This window comes from Saccostrea cucullata, unplaced genomic scaffold (assembly GCF_032062105.1).
Source record: "Saccostrea cucullata isolate Sc308-1 unplaced genomic scaffold, CSIRO_AGI_Scuc_v1 ctg1701, whole genome shotgun sequence".
Lineage (NCBI taxonomy): Eukaryota > Metazoa > Mollusca > Bivalvia > Ostreida > Ostreidae > Saccostrea > Saccostrea cuccullata.
The window spans coordinates 16783-37500 of record NW_026925207.1 but is presented as its reverse complement, the minus strand read 5'-3'; the positions used below and the strand labels follow the sequence as shown (position 1 = coordinate 37500).

General features: G+C 34.9%; 1 protein-coding gene across 5 annotated transcripts in view; it reads left to right on the top strand.

The window, feature by feature from the left end:
• The window catches only part of LOC134268371 (uncharacterized), an 88067-nt gene extending 81352 nt beyond the window's left edge, over positions 1-6715 (top strand). For 4 of the 5 annotated variants that reach the window (XM_062750624.1, XM_062750622.1, XM_062750620.1 and 1 more), the window contains one exon: positions 4942-6715. In XM_062750624.1, coding sequence (XP_062606608.1) covers positions 4942-5181 — 240 coding nt within the window. In that variant the 3' untranslated portion in view covers positions 5182-6715. The remainder of the gene's footprint in view (positions 1-4941) is intronic. The other variant, XM_062750625.1, reaches the window with a different exon arrangement.
• Positions 6716-20718: the final 14003 nt, after the last annotated feature.

Below are 20718 nucleotides of genomic sequence, written 5' to 3'. Positions count from 1 at the left end.
AAAAAACATTCAAAATCATAACATATAATATTTATCACTCTCAACATTCACTTTCATAGAACAATATATTCCAGAAATATAGAGACATCACAAAGCAAATTTCCTGATTTTGGATCAATTCACAACTTTTTCAACACATGGGTTTTTCACTTCTGCAACACGAAACACAGAAGAATTTTGATAAGGAATTCCAGTAACCACGTAAGGAACATCACTCCAATTATCCTGAATTTTATGACGTTTCCAGAAGTTACCATTTCTAAGATACACATTATCGCCAACAGAAATTTCTGAATTAGTGATACGCCTGTCATTGGATTCTTTTCTCATCTCTGCATTATGCTTGGTTTCTTGTAGTGCACGTTGATACGCAAACTGAATTTTTATGCACTCAGATCGAAAGATCCAAGGCATATATTGTTTTTGTCCTGTTTGTCTGTCTGTCTGTTTATCTGTTTATCTGCAAACTTTGTCTGTCTGTTTGTCTGTTTATCTGTTCATCTGCAAACTTTAATCTTAGCCATAACTTTTAAACCATGAATGATAGAGACTTCATATTTAGTATGCCCACTGCACTAATGAAGCTCTTTCAAATGACACCAAGATCAATGACCTTGTGACCTTGACTGTGACCTTTATGCTAAAAATAAAGGTTTTATTGCAAACTTTAACTTCTGCTATGACTTTTGAACCTTAAAAGATAGAGACTGAATATTTGGCATGCGTAGTCCACTAATGAAGCCCTTTCACACGACACCAAGGTCAATGACCTTGTGAACTTGACTTGTGTCTTATATGCTAAAATTAGCTTTTTTGAACCTTTATCATAACTTTTGAACAATTAAAGATAGAGACTTCATATTTGGTATGCATACTACACTAATCAAGATCTTTCAAATGACACCAAGATCAATGACCTTGTGACCTTCACTGTGACCTTTATGCTAAAAACATGCCTGGCCAATAGCACTGTTGTTTTACTAGGTTCACAGTTCTTTCTATACCTTGGTGTCCTGTATGGTCATGTAAATTTTCCATCACAATGTTTTTCATACACATTGGTAACACAATTTGTTTCAATTCACCTAACTTTGGGTCTGACACTTTCCTGTATAAGACTCCATCACACATAAATACACATTGAATCTGTTTCAGTAATAATCCAGTTATTTTGTCTTGTTGTTTAATAAACTTCACAGATAACACAGTTTTGTTGATCAAGTGTTGTTTTAATGTAGACAATTGTTTTGTCTTTGAACACAGAAGGCAGCTCTTCGATCCAATCATCAACTGGTACATTATTTCCATTGAACTTTTGAATTTTTCGATCTTTGAAATAAGGATTCACAAAGTGGGGAACATCACGTTTTAAATCACATTCCAGTAATTCCTTTTCAAGCTCATGAACACGTTTTTGTAACTCCCTCTTATTCATTTTGCTTATTTCACAATAAATATTTTTCAAAAGAATTAATTTGATATAAAAAAAAATCTGATCTAAAATAACACCTTTTAAACAATTAAACCCCTTTTCAGTCAAATGAAATGATAATTTAACTGTCCAAATTTGAGAAAAAAAATTAAAGTTCAAGTCATACACAGTTCATAGGTCAAGTCTGTGGTACACCACCAGCCATCTTGGATTTCCCCATCGTCTGTCATAGTTTGTCGTCGCCTTGAAACTGTGTCCCCCGTTGGCCTCCATAGTTTGTAGTCGTTCAGTCCTCGGAATTTACATGCTTTGCAATTGCCGTTTTAAGTGACTGTTCGCAGCGCCATATGTAACCAAGCAGTAACAAGACCAGGTCACGTTTAAATCTTTATTAACAGCAATAAACAGCAATGGCATATGCCTTTACGGAGAGCACGGCCTCGAGAAGTTGTGACCTTGAATGAAAACTGGCTGGCAGGACAAGTAATTTCAATCGAACATGAGTATTTATACCTAGACCTACTGCGCAAGTGGATTGAGTTGATTTTAAAATACGCCAGTCAGGAATGAGATAACAAAGAGTGTTCGACAAAAGCCTTTACAAAATGTTAGAAACCGTTCACGGTAGCTCAGTCGGTAGAGCGCTCGCTCCGTGATCGGGAGGTCCTGAGTTCGTATCTTGGCCGCGACTGACCTAGTCATTAAAATGGGTAGCAACTGTTCCTTCGCCATGCGCTCGGCACTTTGAAGTGAAAGTTGCGGGTCCTTCGGATGAGACCTTAAAAACCGAGGCCCCATGTCAGCGGCAGGCATTGGCACGATAAAGATCCCTCACTGCTCAATGGCCCTGAGTGCCGAGTAAAGGTCAAAATTTGAAGCCCTTCACCGGCATACGGTGACGTCTCCATATGAGTGAAAAATTCTCAAGAGGGACGTTAAACAATATACAATCAATCAATCAATCAAAATGTTAGAATCATACTGACTTAAATCAATAATCGAATAAGAAATTAGTTAATAAAAGTGAGTATGGTATTAGCCTAAATAAATACATGAATTAAAATATGTAATTACTTGGTCACAGTTAAATATAGGAAGCATATAAAAATAACTAATAAATCCTAAAAATTTAAGAAAATTAGAGGAAATTCGGATTAGCAAATATCCATTTTATTAGCTCACCTGAGCCGAAGGCTCAAGTGAGCTTTTCTGATCACATTTTGTCCGTCGTCCGTCCGTCTAGCTGTCTGTCTGTCTGTCCGTCTGTAACCTTTTCACATTTTCGACTTCTTCTCAAGAACCACTGGGCCAATTTTGACCAAACTTGGTACAAAGCATTCTTGGGTGAAGGGGAATTTAAATTGTTAAAATGAAGGGACATATCCCCTCGCAAGGGGAGATAATCAAGAAAAGACAAAAATAGGGTGGGGTCATTAAAAAATCTTCTTCTCAAGAACCACTGGGCCAGTAAAGCTGAAACTTATGTGACAGCATCCTGGGGTAGTGTAGATTCTTAATTGTTCAAATCATGACCCCCGGGGGAAGGGCGGGGCCACAATGGGGAATCCAAGTTTTATATAGAAAAATGTAGGAAAAATCTTTGAAAATCTTCTTCTCAAGAACCACTGGGCCAGAAAAGCTGAAACTTATGTGGAAGCATCCTGGTATAGTGTAGATTCTAAATTGTTCAAATTGTGACCCCCGGGGGAAAGGCGGGGCCACAATGGGGTATCAAAGTTTTACATAGAAATATATAGGAAAAATCTTTGAAAATCTTCTCAAAAACCACTGGGCCAGAAAAGCTGAAACTTATGTGGAAGCATCCTGGTATAGTGTAGATACTAAATTGTTCAAATTGTGACCCCCGGGGGAAGGGCGGGGCCACAATGGGGTATCAAAGTTTTACATAGAAATATATAGGAAAAATCTTTGAAAATTTTTCTTCTCAAGAACCACTGGGCCAGAAAAGCTGAAACTTATGTGGAAGCATCCTGGTATAGTGTAGATTCTAAATTGTTCAAATCGTGACCCCCAGGGGAAGGGCGGGGCCACAATGGGGTCTCAAAGTTTTACATAGAAATATATAGGAAAATCTTTGAAAATCTACTTCTCAGGAAACACTGGGCCAGAAAAGCTGAAACTGATGTAGTAGCATCCTGGTATAGTGTAGATTCTAAATTGTTCAAATAATGACCCCCGGGGGAAGGACGGGGCCACAATGGGGATTCAAAGTTTTATATAGAAATAAATAGGAAAAATCTGAAAATCTTCTTCTCAAGAACCACTGGGCCAGAAAAGCTGAAACTTATGTGGAAGCATCCTGGTATAGTGTAGATTCTAAATTGTTCAAATAATGACCCCCGGGGGAAGGGTGGGGCCATTATAGGGAATCAAAGTTTTACATAGAAATATATAGGAAAATCTTTGAAAATCTTCTTCTCAGGAACCACTGGGCCAAAAAAGCTGAAACATATGTGCCCATGGAAGGATCATGGGGTAGTGTAGATTTTAAAATGTCTAAATTATGATCAGTGGGGTAGGGTGGGGATGCATTATGTATAACAAGGGGGAAATCTGGTAAAGAACAGAATGGTCAAAGCTTCTCAGGTGAGCGATGTGGCCCATGGGCCTCTTGTTTAAATTATCCATGTCAATTTGGTAATATCATCTTAGAGGCCCTATATAGTAGTATCTTTTTATGCAAAAAAAAAATTCAATCTTTTGAATTTAAAGTAGGAATCGCATGATTGGAAACGGTATTTTTTTATTCTTAATGTTCAGGAAAAGGGTAATGACTTTGACCTGACCTTGCCTCTAATATTACACGGTCAAATTTAATCTAACTGATACCATCACTTAGTAATATTGTTCTCTAGATCTAGATTCTGTGAAAATTTCATTAAATTTTAAATACAAGAAATGTGAGAAGAATCCTACCTTAAATTTATTCAATGTCCTCTTCAAAGGGGAAATGATTACGAATTAGTGAAAAATTATTGGTATCTTTTTAAAATCTTCTAAAGGAACACTGGACCAGGTAAGATTAAACTTATATGGAAACATTCTCAGGTAGTGAAGACTCAAGTTTGTTAAAAAAATCATAATCCCTAGGGTAGGGTGAAGCCTGTAAATTCAGGTTTGTTCAAATCATGACCCCCAGGGGTAGGGTAAGGCCAAAATGGATGATCAAAGTTTTATATAGAAATACATTGGAAAAATCTTCTTCTCCAGAACCACTGGACTAAGAAAGATAAAATGTTGAAATATCTTCAGGTACTGTAGATTCAAGATTGTTAAAATCATGATCCCAGGGGTAGGGTGGGCCACAATGGAAAAAAAAGATTTACATAAGCTTATTCTATCACTTTATTTTACTCGTATACTCTATGGATCTTCTATGGATTGTTGTTTTATTCTCAGATGACCATTAAGGCCCTTGGGCCTCTTGTAATTTACAGCTCTTTTAATTAATTCTCATTGAAAAAAAATTATTTAAATTTTCTTTGCAGGTGACTGTTACGCATTTACAGTCAAATGTAGTCAGCTGGGAAACAATTCAAACTACCACCAGATCGGGATCACTTAAGCATGTGGAGAAACCGGTTCTTCACTACAGTCGACGATATGATTTTTTGAATAAATCGGATCGACAAGAATTGTTTAAGGTTATCCTTCATATGAAATTAATGCATTCTGTTCATGAAAAAGTAGCAGGGCAGAGAAAAATGAAGGGGACAACTAACCTCTAAAAACAAATATTGAAAAATCACCATCAATAATGCTTTAATGCTGCAATGTTTTGTTAAAACTTTCATATTTTGCCTACTATAAAGACTATAATCAGAAATAATTACAAAATATGAAACTTATGTGAAATCATCCTCAGATAGTTTGGATTCATTACCCCCTGGGGTTGGGTGGGACCATAATGGGTGATCAAAGTTTTATATAAAAGGAATACATAAGGAAAATCTTCAAAAACCTTCTCAAAAACAGCAAAGCCATGTTTTAGTCATATTTATTTGGAAGCACCCCCAGTTACAATGTAATGTAGATCCAATTTTGTACAAATCATGTATGGGATGGGGTGGGGGCAGAGTGGGCAAGCAATGTTTATGCAGGAATACATAAGGAAAATCTTCTCAAGAAAAGCAAAGCTATCATGATTGGTCATATCCTCAGGTAGTGTAAATTCAAGTCTCTTCACATCATGACCCCCGGGGTAGGGTAGGGCCACAATAGGCAATCAAAGTTTTACATTGGGATACATAGAAAAATCTCTAAAAATCTTCTTCTCAAGAACAGCAAAGACATTTATTTTTACATTTTAACTTTTCAATAGTGTATTGATTTCTGCTTTTTCCTAGCAAAAGTGCTCAGGGGAGCAATGTAGCCTATGGGCCTCTTATTTGACTGTGTAAATATTTAGTAAAGATGTGTTGTTTTGACCAAAAAAATCAAGTTTTTAAAGCATTAAAAAATACATGTTTGTCAGGATAACTTGTGGTACATAAAATTTATATACATTGTATAAAGAAATTATGAATTAAGAAAATACTTTCTGAATGATTTAAATATTACATAAATATTATTAATTTATTGCCTACCTTCTATATTTTTGTCACATTAATTGAATTGTACAGATGATGTATATAATCAGGTCCACAATTTCTCGAATTTATATATGTAAATATTTATAATATGAATAATTTCAATTTTTAACACAATGTGAATAATAACAAGGCAGATTCTAAAGTCAATGAATTAAATTATGTTTAATTGGTGTAATACATGACATCTTAAAAGTAAAAAAGTGTTTTTATTTTTTTATTACCATTCGTCATCTATTATAAATCGAAATCTTAAGAAACCGTAACATTATATTTACATACTAGTACTTTCTGTTTTCTCCAACTATGCACCTGCCATCAAAAGTTTCATTCATAATACAGAAATAAATTCATTGATTTTTTGAAACTATGACGCTTCATGCCGCCATATTTTATGAAGCGCGATAAATATGCTGGCGAGAAGCTTTGTAGTTCATGTATATCATGAATTTTCAAAAAATAAATTCATATCTGATATTAACTAGATTTTCTGATGATTTTCAACGGTATTCTATTGAATTGTATAGGAAAAACGTCGTCTTTGGTTTGTTTTCAGGCAAGGTTTTGATTTTAAAAAATATCAATAATTTTTTTTATCGTGCAGACGAATTTCTTTATCCTTTGGTATTTAAAAATAGAATTGATTTGAAATAAATATATGTGAAAAAATAAATTTGTCTTCGGGTTCATTTTTAGCTCACCTCAACGAAGTTGGGTGGAGCTTATGCTGACGGTGTTGGCGTCCCAGGTTAAGGTTAAGTTTTTTGGGGCAGTTTTCTTTTTAAGTACTTCTATGTCGTGAAGATGCTTCTAGTGTCTTTCATAGACGACTTTCACATTTACAAAAGTTATTCCCCTTTGCAGGGTCAATCCGGGGTCAACAGGCGTAAGACGCTGTTTTCCCTCTATAACCTTACCAACTTGATGGGTCAGTATCCTAGAAATAAAATCTATAGGAATAAGCTCATTATGTTTTTCATGTTGCCCCATACTCTGGCAATACAGGTACAGATCGAAATTGTCATATAACGTTTGAATTTTAAAAATGTTAACAGGTAACTTAGAAAGGACAACGTGGGAAAAATGAGCGTTACGCCGACAACGGGAGATAACTCTTAGGAATGTGAAATTCGTCTATTGTACTAGTCCTAGATTCAGATGCTGCAGTTTAAACAAAGAAATGACCAGATTTTTGGAGCAGGTTAACATTTTTGGTGCAGTATTTGGTGAAGGTTTCATTTCCAAGTAACTATAAGCCCTATGTCGACCAAACTTGCATGGATGATACATCTAAGGATGCATACTACGGGGCTTGCTTCGGATGCTGAATCTGACCTACATTTTCCGGTTGAGTGAACAGGTTAAAGTTTTTGGTGCAGGTTTCATTTCCAAGTAACTATGAGTTCTTTAATGACCAATCTTGCACATAGGGGCTTGTCTTCCAGATTGATAAATGTAAAATAATTTTTTTAGCTCACCTGAGCCGAAGGCTCAAGTGAGCTTTTCTGATCACATTTTGTCCATCGTCCGTCCGTCTGTCTGTCCGTCCGTCCGTCTGTAAACTTTTCACATTTTCGACTTCTTCTCAAGAACCAATGTGCCAATTTTAACCAAACTTGGTACAAAGCATGCTTGGGTTAAGGGGAGTTTAAATTGTTAAAATGAAGGGCCAAGTCCCCTTACAAGGGGAGATAATCAAGAAAAGACAAAAATAGGGTGGGGTCACTAAAAAATCTTCTTCTCAAGAACCACTGGGCCAGGAAAGCTGAAACTAATGTGGAAGCATCCTTGGGTAGTGTAGATATTAAATTGTCAAAATAGTGACCCCTGGGGGTAGGGTGGGGCCACAATAGGGAATCCAAGTTTTACATAGAAATATATAGAACAGATCTTTAAAAAAAATCTTCTCAAGAACCACTGGGCCAGGAAAGCTGAAACTTATGTGGAAGCATCCTCGGGTAGTGTAGATTCTAAAGTTTTAAAATAAAAAAGGAAAGGGGGTTGTTGGGCATGATAGGTATAGCAAGAGGGGGAATCTGGTAAAGATCTGCATAACCCAAGTTACTCAGGTGAGCGATGTGGCCCATGGGCCTCTTGTTTTAAATTTGTATCTACATTAAATACACTCTAAAAGTTGCTTTTATAAAGATTCTGACATGATCAGGCGAGAAAAATAATGTTTTTAAAAAAGTACTAGGGCCTACACTTATATATTAACATCCACTGAATATTTTCTCCTTTATTTCTTAAGAAAACCCATTGCGTTAATCACTGCATGAACTACAGTAGGCATGTCGCTTGTACAGATTTCTTGATCAGTGGCTGTTCCATCAATGAAACGTATAAAGACGTTGGCATCATTAATACAATAATTAATCTTTTTAATCCTACTTTAAATGATTATTAAAACAGATATAAATATAAACAATAAAATGTCTTTCTTTGTTATTACTGGAATTAACGGTCGCAGCTATTGCAGAAAAAATTTACATAACCCGCTTCCGCGGGTTATGTATTTTTCTGCAACAGCTGCTTCCGTTACTTCCAGTAATAACAAACAACGAAAGCATTTTATTGTTTAAATACATAAACTCTCAAAGGGACGCAAGCTGACATCTTGGAAAAAATACCCCCTCCCACTTCAGCACCTATTTCTGGACTCTAAGGCATTAATTTATTTCGTTGCCACAGTTCTCTTCCCTACAGTGATGATTTTCCTAAATGTTGATGCGGATGTCAGTCGTGAACACGCATTTAAACAACAAAAAACGAATACAATTTCTTCGATTTGGAGCTCATCTCGCTGAATCGACTCAAAAGAACGTAAGTTAACAAAATTGCAAGGGCAGATGATTATTGTATACGGAAAACTCAGAGGGTAATCGAAAGCAAATGGTAACACCAAAGAACTTCCAGTTTCGCGGAAAAAATGTTTACCGACAAGAAAAAGACAGTGAAAACTGATAAATACGGGCTAAAGTTTGGTTTCACAAGCTAAACTGTCAAGACTTGTTTAATATATAAGTAATTTGTTACATAATTTACAGGACACTTGCTCTAAAAGCGCGCTATATGCAATTCCACGATTATAGCCATTGCGTCGTTACCAGGCAACCATGTCAACTTCCGTTCTTTTTGGGTCGATTCAGCGAGATGAGCTCCAAATCGAAGAAATTATATTCGTTTTCTGTTGATTAAACGCGTGTTCACGACGGACAGCCGCATCAACATTTAGGAAAATCATCACTGTAGGGAAGAGAACTGTGGCAACGAAATAAATTAATGCTTTAGAGTCCTGAGATAGGTGCTGAAGTGGGAGGGGGTATTTTTTCCAAGATGTCAGCTTGCGTCCCTTATGAGAGTTTATGTATATAGGTGTAGTACTTTTTTTTAACATTATTTTTCTCGCCTGATTATGTCAGAATCTTTATTAAAGCAACTTTTAGAGTGAATTTAATGTAAATACAAATTTTAAAAAAAATTATTTTACATTTATCAATCCGGAAGACAAGCCCCTATGATCTTGCATGGATGATACATCTAAGGATGCACACTACCGGGCTTGCTTCGGATGCTGAATCTGACCTACATTTTCTGGTTGAGTGAACAGGTTAAAGTTTTTGGTGCAGGTTTCATTTTCAAGTAACTATGAGTTCTTTAATGACCAATCTTACATGGATGATACATCTAAGGATGGATACTACCAGGCTTGCTTCGGATGCTGAATCTGACCTACAATTTCCGGTTGAGTGAACAGGTTTTAAGTTTTTGGTGCAGGTTTCATTTCTAAGTAACTATGAGCCCTATAATGAGCAAACTTGCATTGATGAGACATCTAAGGATGCATACTACCAGGCTTGCTTCGGATGCTGAATCTGACCTACATTTTCTGGTTGAGTGAACAGGTTATAGTTTTTGTGCAGGTTTCATTTGCAAGTAACTTTAAGCCTTATGTTGACCAAACTTGCATGGATGATACATATAATGATGCACACTACCATTGCTTCGGATGCTGAATCTGGCCTGCATTTTCTGGTTGAGTGAACAGGTTAAAGTTTTTGGTGCAGGTTTCATTTTCAAATAACTATGAGTTCTTTAATGACCAATCTTACATGGATGATACATCTAAGGATAGATACTACCAGGCTTGCTTCGGATGCTGAATCTGACCTACATTTTCCGGTTGAGTAAACAGGTCTAAAGTTTTTGGTGCATGTTTCATTTCCAAGTAACTATAAGTCATATGTTGACCAAACTTGCATGGATGAGACATCTAAGGATGCATACTACCAGGCTTGCTTCGGATGCTGAATCTGACCTACATTTTCTGGTTGAGTGAACAGGTTAAAGTTTTTGATGCAGGTTTTATTTCCAAGTAACTATAAGCCGTATATTGACCAAACTTGCATGGATGATACATCTAAGGATGCACACTACCGGGCTTGCTTCGGATGCTGAATCTGACCTACATTTTCTGGTTGAGTGAACAGGTTAAAGTTTTTGGTGCAGGTTTCATTTTCAAGGAACTATGAGTTCTTTAATGACCAATCTTGCATGGATGATACATCTAAGGATGCATACTACCAGGCTTGCTTCGGATGCTGAATCTGACCTCCTTTTTGTGGATGAATGAAAATGTTTTTGATGCATGTTTCATTTCCAATTAACTATGAGCCGTATAATGAGCAAACTTGCATGGACGATACATCTTAGGATGCACACTAATGGACTTGCTTCGGATGCTGAATTCAACATACATTTTTCAGATAATAGACCAGATAAAAGTTATGGATTTTGATTACATTTTCATGAAGAAGAACTAGATTAATTTTTTATGTATGTCGATTTCAAAGTATCAGATCAAAATATAAATAAAACAGCTGTTTAATGACAATTTGAGCCGAAATCCGTGCGGGAGTGAATCGCTGCCACATTGCATCATTACGGAGATTATAAGAAGATGTAGCCCTCCCCCCCCCCCCCCAAAAAAAAAAGGGGAGAGGGAATTGAAAGCAAATATAGATCTAGACGTGAATTTTCTTTTTCCTAAAGTCATTTTTTTTATGCTCTGTATACCGGATCGCTATTCACGACGTCAAGCGTGACGTCGCGATATTTTATGACGTTGTTCTTAAAAATGCTATCTTACCTCGACTTCAAAAATGTAGTTATCCCAGACATACATCTATCCAAAAATATACAGAACAATCTATATATCCGTATTTTTCGTGTATGTCAACATCAGAACTTAAATTTATCCGCCATGTTTACTGACCTTGACTGATTTTATTTTGGGATAGCCAATGAGATTAAGGATCTAAAGGGAGTGGATTTCTTTTGAATTACCTTATTTAAAAGAGGCTGGGGTGGCAGCCATTTTTAGACTATTTCAATCTCCTTTAAAAGGATAGCTCCATATAAAGATATACAAAAATGATCAACTTTTAAAACTAAAATGTATGAATTTTTTCTTTGTCAAATGATAGTTGACAGCTAAAGATACCGTATCTAAAAAAAATAAGTTATTTAAATCTGGTGGTTAATTTGGGATTAATTTGTTGACCCACCAGCCTCCTTCAAGTTGGACAAAATAGATAAGCTTAATTTTTCCCTCAAATTCATTTTTTCTGAAACTTTGATATTTTTGTTCTAGGATGCAAAATCTCTCTTTATATATGATATGAAAGAAATTCAACCACACTTTTATTGCCCACATATATGACCTCTTGATATGACCTTGACCTTTGTAGTATATAAAGATTGGAGACCCCTTATATATGTGTCTAATATCAGCCCTCTGCTATATATGGAACAAAAGTCACTCTGCACTTTATAACAGACTGTTACTTGCTTGTTTATTGCACTTAGATAGCGTAAACACATTCCAAAATGTAAGTTCCCAAGTGACCAATATATAGGATTCTCTGATTTTTTCACAAAATATGGTGCAAATGTGCCAAAACTTATCATTTTTCTTCCAGGGATCATTCAATGCTGTAAATATAGTAATATTATTCTTTTTTCTCCATTACTTTTTATACGCCCGTCTTAAGACGGGACGTATTATGTTAAAGGTTTCGTGTCCGTCTGTCTGTTAGCTTTTTCGTTTTCGGCTCATAACTTTAATACTATATTAGGCTTAGGATTATCAAACTTTGTCATCTGATGCGTCTTGGGTAGAAGGTGTGTCGTGCACAAAAAGTAGGTCGCTCTGACCTTTTATTAAGAAGTTATAGCCAAATATGGAAAAATCCTTTCCGGCCCATAACTAGAAAACTAAAGACTTACAATCATCAAACCTGGCCAGTTTATGCATCTTAGGTAGAAGGTGTGTCGCAACCAATTTCAAGGTCACTGTGACCTTTAATTTAAGTGAATTTGTTTTAAATGTGTCTTTTTACTATTCATTTAAGCATCCCAAGTAATGTAAGAGTATTGCACTGTCCTTATTAATCAAAGTATTGAAGGTACTGAAAAGCGGTTAGCATGCTTTCTTCTAATATGTACAGAAAAAAGTGCATGAAATGATGATATTTAAGTATGCATATTATCTTTGTCCAATATCATCAGAGAAAAAAAACAGACATTCTGTTTTTGTAATACTTTACTTAATAGTAAAACCAATAACATTCCAAACTGATGTCACAGATGGATGCAATCTAATTAAAATTAGATGTTCCGAATCCGCTACTGCTTCTCAAACATCTAACAAGATCCTATTTGGGGTCATGTAAGAGTGAATCTTCGATTAGCCAAAGAAAATGGTTCCTCCGAAATCTTGGCTTATAGTTCAGATGGGTTTCTTGTTTTCACCACAGAACCAAAACACCCAAGGAGTTTTGTAGTAAACAAAATATGCATTGCATAAGCTGTGTTATGTATGACGTGTGGGTATCTTGTATAGTTTGTGCTCTTTCGTTTGCATTATTCACGTTCAGATGCCAGACTGCATACTATACATGAAATTGATTCCAAAATTACTTTAATTCAACGTAATAATGATGATATGTAGCCGTGGAATTAATTTGAGAATTGTTTACCAAGGCTTGAATCTACATGGCCAAAGTGTTTGTGTTTACTAGTACATGCATTCATAATCGAAAGGTCGCTCTGATGTGACCCCGAATGGAATGTTAGATGTTTGAGAAGCGGTAGCGGATTTGGAACATTTAAATAAATTTTAATTAGATTGAAATGCATGTTTCAAAATTTAAACATGAGATTTCTTCAGTTTGAAAGACAGGAAGTGCATTTTTAAAAGTTCTCTCTTGGTGGCATCCAATCGTTCTCTGGATGAAAACAATTATGTTGATGTTGAAAATTTAATTGTCTTTCATGCTCTATTGAATCTAAAGTTACGTAATTGTAAAGCCTACTATAGCAAATACCTAAAAAAAAATGACAAATTCTTTTGATTAATGGATTTGGATTAGTGTAGATCTACAGCTGGCTAGTCAGAGAAGAAAGGATGACTGAGCAGAGACTTTGTAAATGAATTGATATCAGAGAACTCCAGTTTTGTAGGCTCATCGCGGGTATAACCTGTCAACGAGGGATGCTTACTTCTTCTAGGCAACAGATCCAACGAGGGTCGTTCAATAAGTAATGCAACATGTCATCTAAAAGTAAGAAAAGTACGCAGTACATATTCTTAATAGTTTCAATTCCTCAAGGCATTTCCTGGTACCCTGTACGCGTATCTTAGGTCTTTGTATCCATGAACAGAAATCCTCAGCATACTCATCTATAAGGATGCCCCAAAGAAACTGACGAATATCATTTCCCATGACATATCTAACATTGTACAATCTTCCTTTAATTGTTTTCATGTGTTTTGGAAATGAAAAGATCTCACAGTGGCTGCGATCAAGCTAATATGGGTGATTGAAAAGTCTTGCATACTTTCTTTTCTTCAAAATCTTCTTTATAAAATTATTTTCCTAAGCGTATATGCAGCTGCGTTGTCAGGCACAAGAAAAATACCCTGGTCATAAAATTCTGGACTTCCTTTGCAGGAAATCTGTTCAACATTCCTTTGTGCAATTTGAAGATAAAACTTACCATTGCTAGTCCTACATTTGGATGTATTTACATGTTTTATGGACCTCTGTAAATACATGAAAACTAATAAAACATGTTTGGCGCCATTGCTTCTCTTTATGATAATTAAATGACACCCTTTTCTTTGATTCTATATTTTTATCATTAATCTTATTTTACAGATAAAAAAGGGGGCACCCATGTTTCGTCATACATTAAGCTAAGGTATCAAATCTTTTATTTTGTTTAGACATTTGTTTTTAAATAAACCGTTTTCACATTTAACGAATGTTCTCTCTTGGGCATTTGAGAGAAAATAGGGCACCTATCTTATTGAAATATTGTTATATTTCTTTCCTATGTCAGAATTCTACATACTTCTGTGACGATTAAATGTTTAATATCTTAACAATGTCTTTCCATGTAAATATGGTATTTTCTAAATTCATTTGGCACATAAAGTCGATATTTTTAGGTATCCCCTCAAATTTCAATTGACCACATTGACTGCTATATTTGAACTCTCTTGTTTTTCTTCTGAATTATTGAATCCATCCGAAAAGTATACAGCGTTCCAGATAATTTTCTTCTACATGTAAAAATCATATCTTAAATATGAGGTTTGCGGCGATTTATATAAAAAGTGCAATTTTCAAATACGCTCTTATTTTTATTTTCCTGGCAGAGATCATTTTTAAACAGTTTTCAGCTCAGTGTAGTGACCATGCCTACTTCAAACATGGATTTCTTCGCGAAGACAGTATCAAAATTCATTGGATTTTCTGTATTTAGATGTCTCAACATTTATTATGATATACTGTGTATTGCATTACTTATTGAACGACCCTCGTAGCTCTTGAACTTTCGGGAGTCAGCTTTTCTTCTTAAATCGATCATTGATCATTCTGTATTTTGATACAGATACTGAATACTTCCGTTTAGTAATATTATGAACTACTACTTCTACGGGAAGACTGGCGAGTAAACAAGATTATCAAGCTTTATGAAATGTACTTTATTGACTTTTCAAACAAATAAATGTTCGAATAAAGTAAATGGTATATGAGAATCATTAAAAGAAGTCTTGCACAATATGTCTAGATAAGGACATATAATGTGTATTTGCCATGTATACTCTTCATGCAATATTGTTCTCAAATAAAACATGTGAAAAGGAAAGTTGTCTAATCAATCAATACTAGCATTTAAAAATTCAAATGTACACTAAAAGTCAGTGTAACTTAAGAAGTTATCAGTGTCACTTTCTTCAATATGTCGGTTAAACAATATACACTGATTTCTTTTCTATCAATGTGCCTCTAAACACCTGTATTTTAATTTAATTCTACTCAAACGCTCAAAATAATAATCGACAAATTGGACAAATTCAAATTTAAAAAGTATTTTCACAGCTAATAATACGTTCCCTAAGAATTGATCAAATTTTCAAAACTTATAAATAAGCATTAAGTATATATTTTAAATTTTTGCTAATTGCCAAGTTTTTCATACCTCGTTCTTCTGTGAATAATAATATCGGTTGATTTTTAGAAGAGAATCACAATGCCGATTAAAACTAATATATATATCCATTTTTTCAAAATTAATTTTACTACTTTAAGTGCCCCATTATTTTTTTTTAAACTAAAAGTAAGTGATCCCTTATGATCGTTTGTACATGTAATAAATTATCAAAGACGGAGTAGAGAATTTACCCCTGGGAGCAGAGCTTTTATAACTGTTTATTAGACAGAGAAGAAAAGAGAAGAAAACAAACGTTTGTTGAGGTAATCCTATTGTTTCCATAAAAACGTTACAAAAAGTGTAAAACTTACAGATGTATTTGGTGTTTTTATAAAAACGTTTTTCAGGTATTACTTAACTTAATAAATGGTGTTTCTTAATACTTTGGCAAGGAAAATCAAACTCGATCGAGAGATTTGCTGATGTTTTTGGCAGTATGTAATAACCTTCAACCTGCTGTATAATTAACCGTATCATTCAACTTTCAAAAATAAACTAACAGTTGCTATAAATCGCGATCGCACGATGTACATGTAATAAGGACCATATTCTCAGTTCTTGAAGTTAGTGTTCTAAGTTTTGCCAATGCTTTGGTACTAATAAGAATTTGATATAATAGTTATAATAGCCAATCTTCGTACACAGCATATTGTCAATCTCTCACCAGGGGGCGTATTACGCCAACAGTATACAAATCATAGGAAGCGCTTTGCTGAAGTTACCGTTGTCGATAGGTAGCGCCTTGTGGAAGTTTCCGGTTTTGGTTGCAGAAGGATAAGGTTACTTGCCATAAAGCGATGTCGATAGGTAGCGCCTTATGGAAGTTTCCGGTTTTGGAGCACCCATGCCATAAAGCGGTTAGCTAGCTAACCGATTAAAAAGTGTTAAATCAAGAAAATACTTATTTTTTTAAGCATATACTTGACAGCAATCTATAACAAGTATAATGTATGTTAGCGAATTCCTACCTCTCCCTTGAGTGTAATTATCAAGCACTGATCAAGAAGAATTTTGATAACAGAAAATTGCATGTCAAATTAGAGAGAGAAATTAATGAGTTTTGAGTGTGAGGATCTAACTGATAGAGCATCAGTGTTATATATATCCCTTGAGTATTGGGCAAATGGGTAAGCCTGTTAGATTAAAAATAGCTCTTGTTGGCTAGCCTAAGTTTTAAAATGAATTTGATGCAAAGTAATAAAAACTAATTTGATATTGCATAATAGACTATAATCTGATATTATATATATAATATTATTAACTTTTAACTAATTTTATGGGGTGGGGTGGAATCAGCATGTCCATATGAATTACATATTAAAACTTGTAGGACATTTAAGGAATGAATTAAATAGCAACCCAAATTATACTGTATAACCTGGGTTGGGGCAGTTTACGCTTTATAAACCGCGAAGCGGTTTATAAAAAAGCGTAAACTGCTCCAACCCAGGTTATAGCAGCATAATTTGGGTTGCTATTTAATTCATTCCTTATAATTTAATTTTCAATCATTAAGAATATAAAACAAGACAATTTCTCTCTTTAAAACGCCTTCAGGTTGTTCATTTTTTAAACGTAACGTCAAGCGGATTGATACGATTTTGACGTAAGTCATTGTGACGTAAGCAAACCAGATTATACAATTTAGATTAATTTTTTATCCAATCAAATGACGCGTTACAACTAAAATTAAATTATTAAATCTCAACCAAAAAAAATCTTTGAATATTTTATTTGCTTAAAAAAATTTTACGGTAGATAGTGCAGACCCATTCATATCTTGGTAGTAATGAGTAGACAAGCATCCAGTTAAAAATTAATTAATGAGTTCAATGTAGGAAGGCTAGCTGTCTCAATCAGCAGTCTTATCTGTACCCTTTGGGGATTAGACAGAAGAAGTGCTGGTCAGTTTATAACATATGTCATTTGATGGCCGGCCTTTTTCTTTTCAAAATTAATTTGGTATAGATTAAGTTAAGACTTAATGTTAAGACTAATTTGATATTGTTTAATATGATGGGCATTTGACAAGGTTTAACACAACCAGGATAGAAATCTATTAATGATGTAATATTTATTATAATTAATGCCTACATCACAGGGAATGGATAAATATTTGAAGGAATGGAAAAATCATGGAAATCTTAGAATTAAGGTTGACGTGATTTTCTTGCATGCTAAGCTGTTCAAGAAAATTTTATTTTTTTTTGACGGGCGTATCTTGCTGTGGCGCGGCACTTTATTAAGAAATGGGTTAAAATAGAATTTAAGGGTGTTTTGTCCTACCTCAAATTCACTGTTTACGAAAAGTGACACATGGGTTGATTTTATTTATCAATGTTTAGTGTTACTATTTATCACAATTATTTATAAACATCGACATTTGCTTTATTATACCCCCCGCTTGAAAAGCGGGAGGGTATATAGTAATCGTTATGTCCGTCCGTCTGTCTGTACGTCCGTCCGTCTGTTACGCTTTAGGGTACCCATCTCTTATCCGCAACTCCTCTTAAACCACTGAGTGAAATTTAATGAAACTTTCATAGAATCTTTATTACATATTGCCATTGTGCACCCCTATTTTACTTTTTGATCCGACACATATTTTGGGTTTCCCGGCCACAGTAAAACATGGACTTTGTCATCTAAATCCCTAGATTTAATCCAAATTAAACTACATTGGGCAAAATGGAGTGATATGCTTTGCCAAAGACAATTGCATCCCCAGACTCTGCAACAGCTGAATAAAGTTCTATATTTGAAGTTGGAGAGTATTCCTATACAATTTCTAATATTTACATTTTTTAATAAATTTCCCCTATGATTCTTTACAAAATAAAATGCAGTACATTTTCTCATGAACTACATTAGCTATGTATCACGAATAAGCATGAATATCTCCATTGTTACTTCATAATACCGATCTTGTCGTCAAAAAGTAAAAAAATATAGTGCACACTGTTTTGTTTTAAAAATGACAGTTGAACGGCGTAAAGAGCGATATATGGTAAGTGTCTCAATTGGCCCCTTAAAATGAATATCTTACTTCTACTTTATATGTAGCTTTAATTTGTACAACTATATATGCGACCTTTATTGGTCATTTTCATTTTGATCAAAATGCTGTTATTTTAGAAATATGACATCATAAAAATAACGTTTTCCCGCCATTTTAGCATATTTTGCATAAAACTGCTTATTATACCCCCCGCTTGAAAAGCGGGAGGGTATATAGTAATCGTTAATTCCGTCCGTCTGTCCGTCCGTCTGTTACGCTTTGGGGTACCCATCTCTTATCCGCAACTCCTCTCATACCACTGAATGAAATTTGATGCAACTTTCACAGAATCTTTATTACATATTGCCATTGTGCACCTCCTATTTTACATTCTGATCCGACACATATTTTGGGTTTCCCGGCCACAGGAAAACATGGACTTTTTCACCAGTTATAACCATATGGGAGGCGGGGGGTATCATTTAGTGAGCTCATCGCTCACAGTACCTCTAGTTTTCAAGCAGTTTTTCTTCCACAAAATATAAAGCGCAGCCTAGAACAAGATTTATATTTTTACCAAAGATGTATCTATCCAATACTAATTAGTGACAGAAAAATTATGTATGTTCTACACTGCGCTCTATATGTTTCCTATAAGAAACTAGAGGTACTGTGAGCAATGGGCTCACTAAATGATACCCCCCGCCTCCCAAATGTGTATAAATGGCAGTGTCCATGTTTTGCTATGGGAAACCCAAAATATGTGTCGGATCAAAAAGTAAAATAGGAGGTGCACAATGGCAATATGTAATAAAGATTCTGTGAAAGTTTTATCAAATTTCATTCAGTGGTATAAAAGGAGTTGCGGATAAGAGATGGGTACCCCAAAGCGTAACAGACGGACGGACGTACAGACGGACGGACGGACGGAATTAACGATTACTATATACCCTCCCGCTTTTCAAGCGGGGGGTATAAAAACATCAAGAAAAAGGCATATTTTTGTTTGTTTTTTGTTAGATAGCAAAAATAGCATTATTTTTCATGTCATTTACAGCTAGTGAGTGCATATAAATGTGAAAAATATATTGGAAATATTTCTAATATAATCTCTTCTACAAAATAAATATCAACTAGAGGTACTGTGAGCAATGAGCTCACTAAATGATACCCCCCGCCTCCCATATGATTATAATGGCAAAGTCCATGTTTTGCTGTGGCCAGGAAACCCAAAACATTTGTCGGATCAAAACATGAAATAGGAGGTGCACAATGGCAATATGTAGTAAAGATTCTGTGAAAGTTTCATTAAATTTCACTCAGTGGTTTAAGAGGAGTTGAGGATAAGAGAAAGGTACCCCAAAGCGTAACAGACGGACGGACGGACGTACAGACGGACGGACGGACAGACGGACGGACGGAATTAACGATTACTATATACCCTCCCGCTTTTCAAGCGGGGGTATAATTAAGCATATTTGAATTTCATTTTAAAATGTTGATTTTTAGGGGGCCAAAATTGGCTGTTATCATATATACTCCAAATTTATGGCAAGTCATCAGAAAAATAATGTAAATATAAGAAATGAATTTAATTTTTGAAGATTCATGAGGTATATGAACTACAACCTTCACGCCCGCATATTTATCATGAAGCGCTAACGCGCTTCATGAAATATGCCGGCGTTAAGCGTCGTAGTTCATAACCTCATGAATCTTCAAAAATTAAATTCATTTCTTAATTGCTTCCATTACATGCCGTTTGTGGCTATCATTTGTGTCTGCAGGGGGCATACCAGATATTGATCTTAAATACCCTTAAAATGACTAAAATTTTAAAATTGTTGAGTGATTATGACATTTAGATAGTATTCCTGTTGCTTTCACAATTCTGTTTTACAATGCATCATTTTACTTAATAATCTCTATGTTCAATGTGGCACTAAAATTCTACTATGCGTTTCTTTATTTTTTATTTTTATTTTTATTTTTTTTTTTGAAGAGTATATATGAAATGTTGTTTTATCGAATAAATAAGCTGTAAACTATTATTTGATAAGGAAAATTTTCATTTATTTCAGCTTTTTAAATTTATAATTCTGATATGGAGCTCT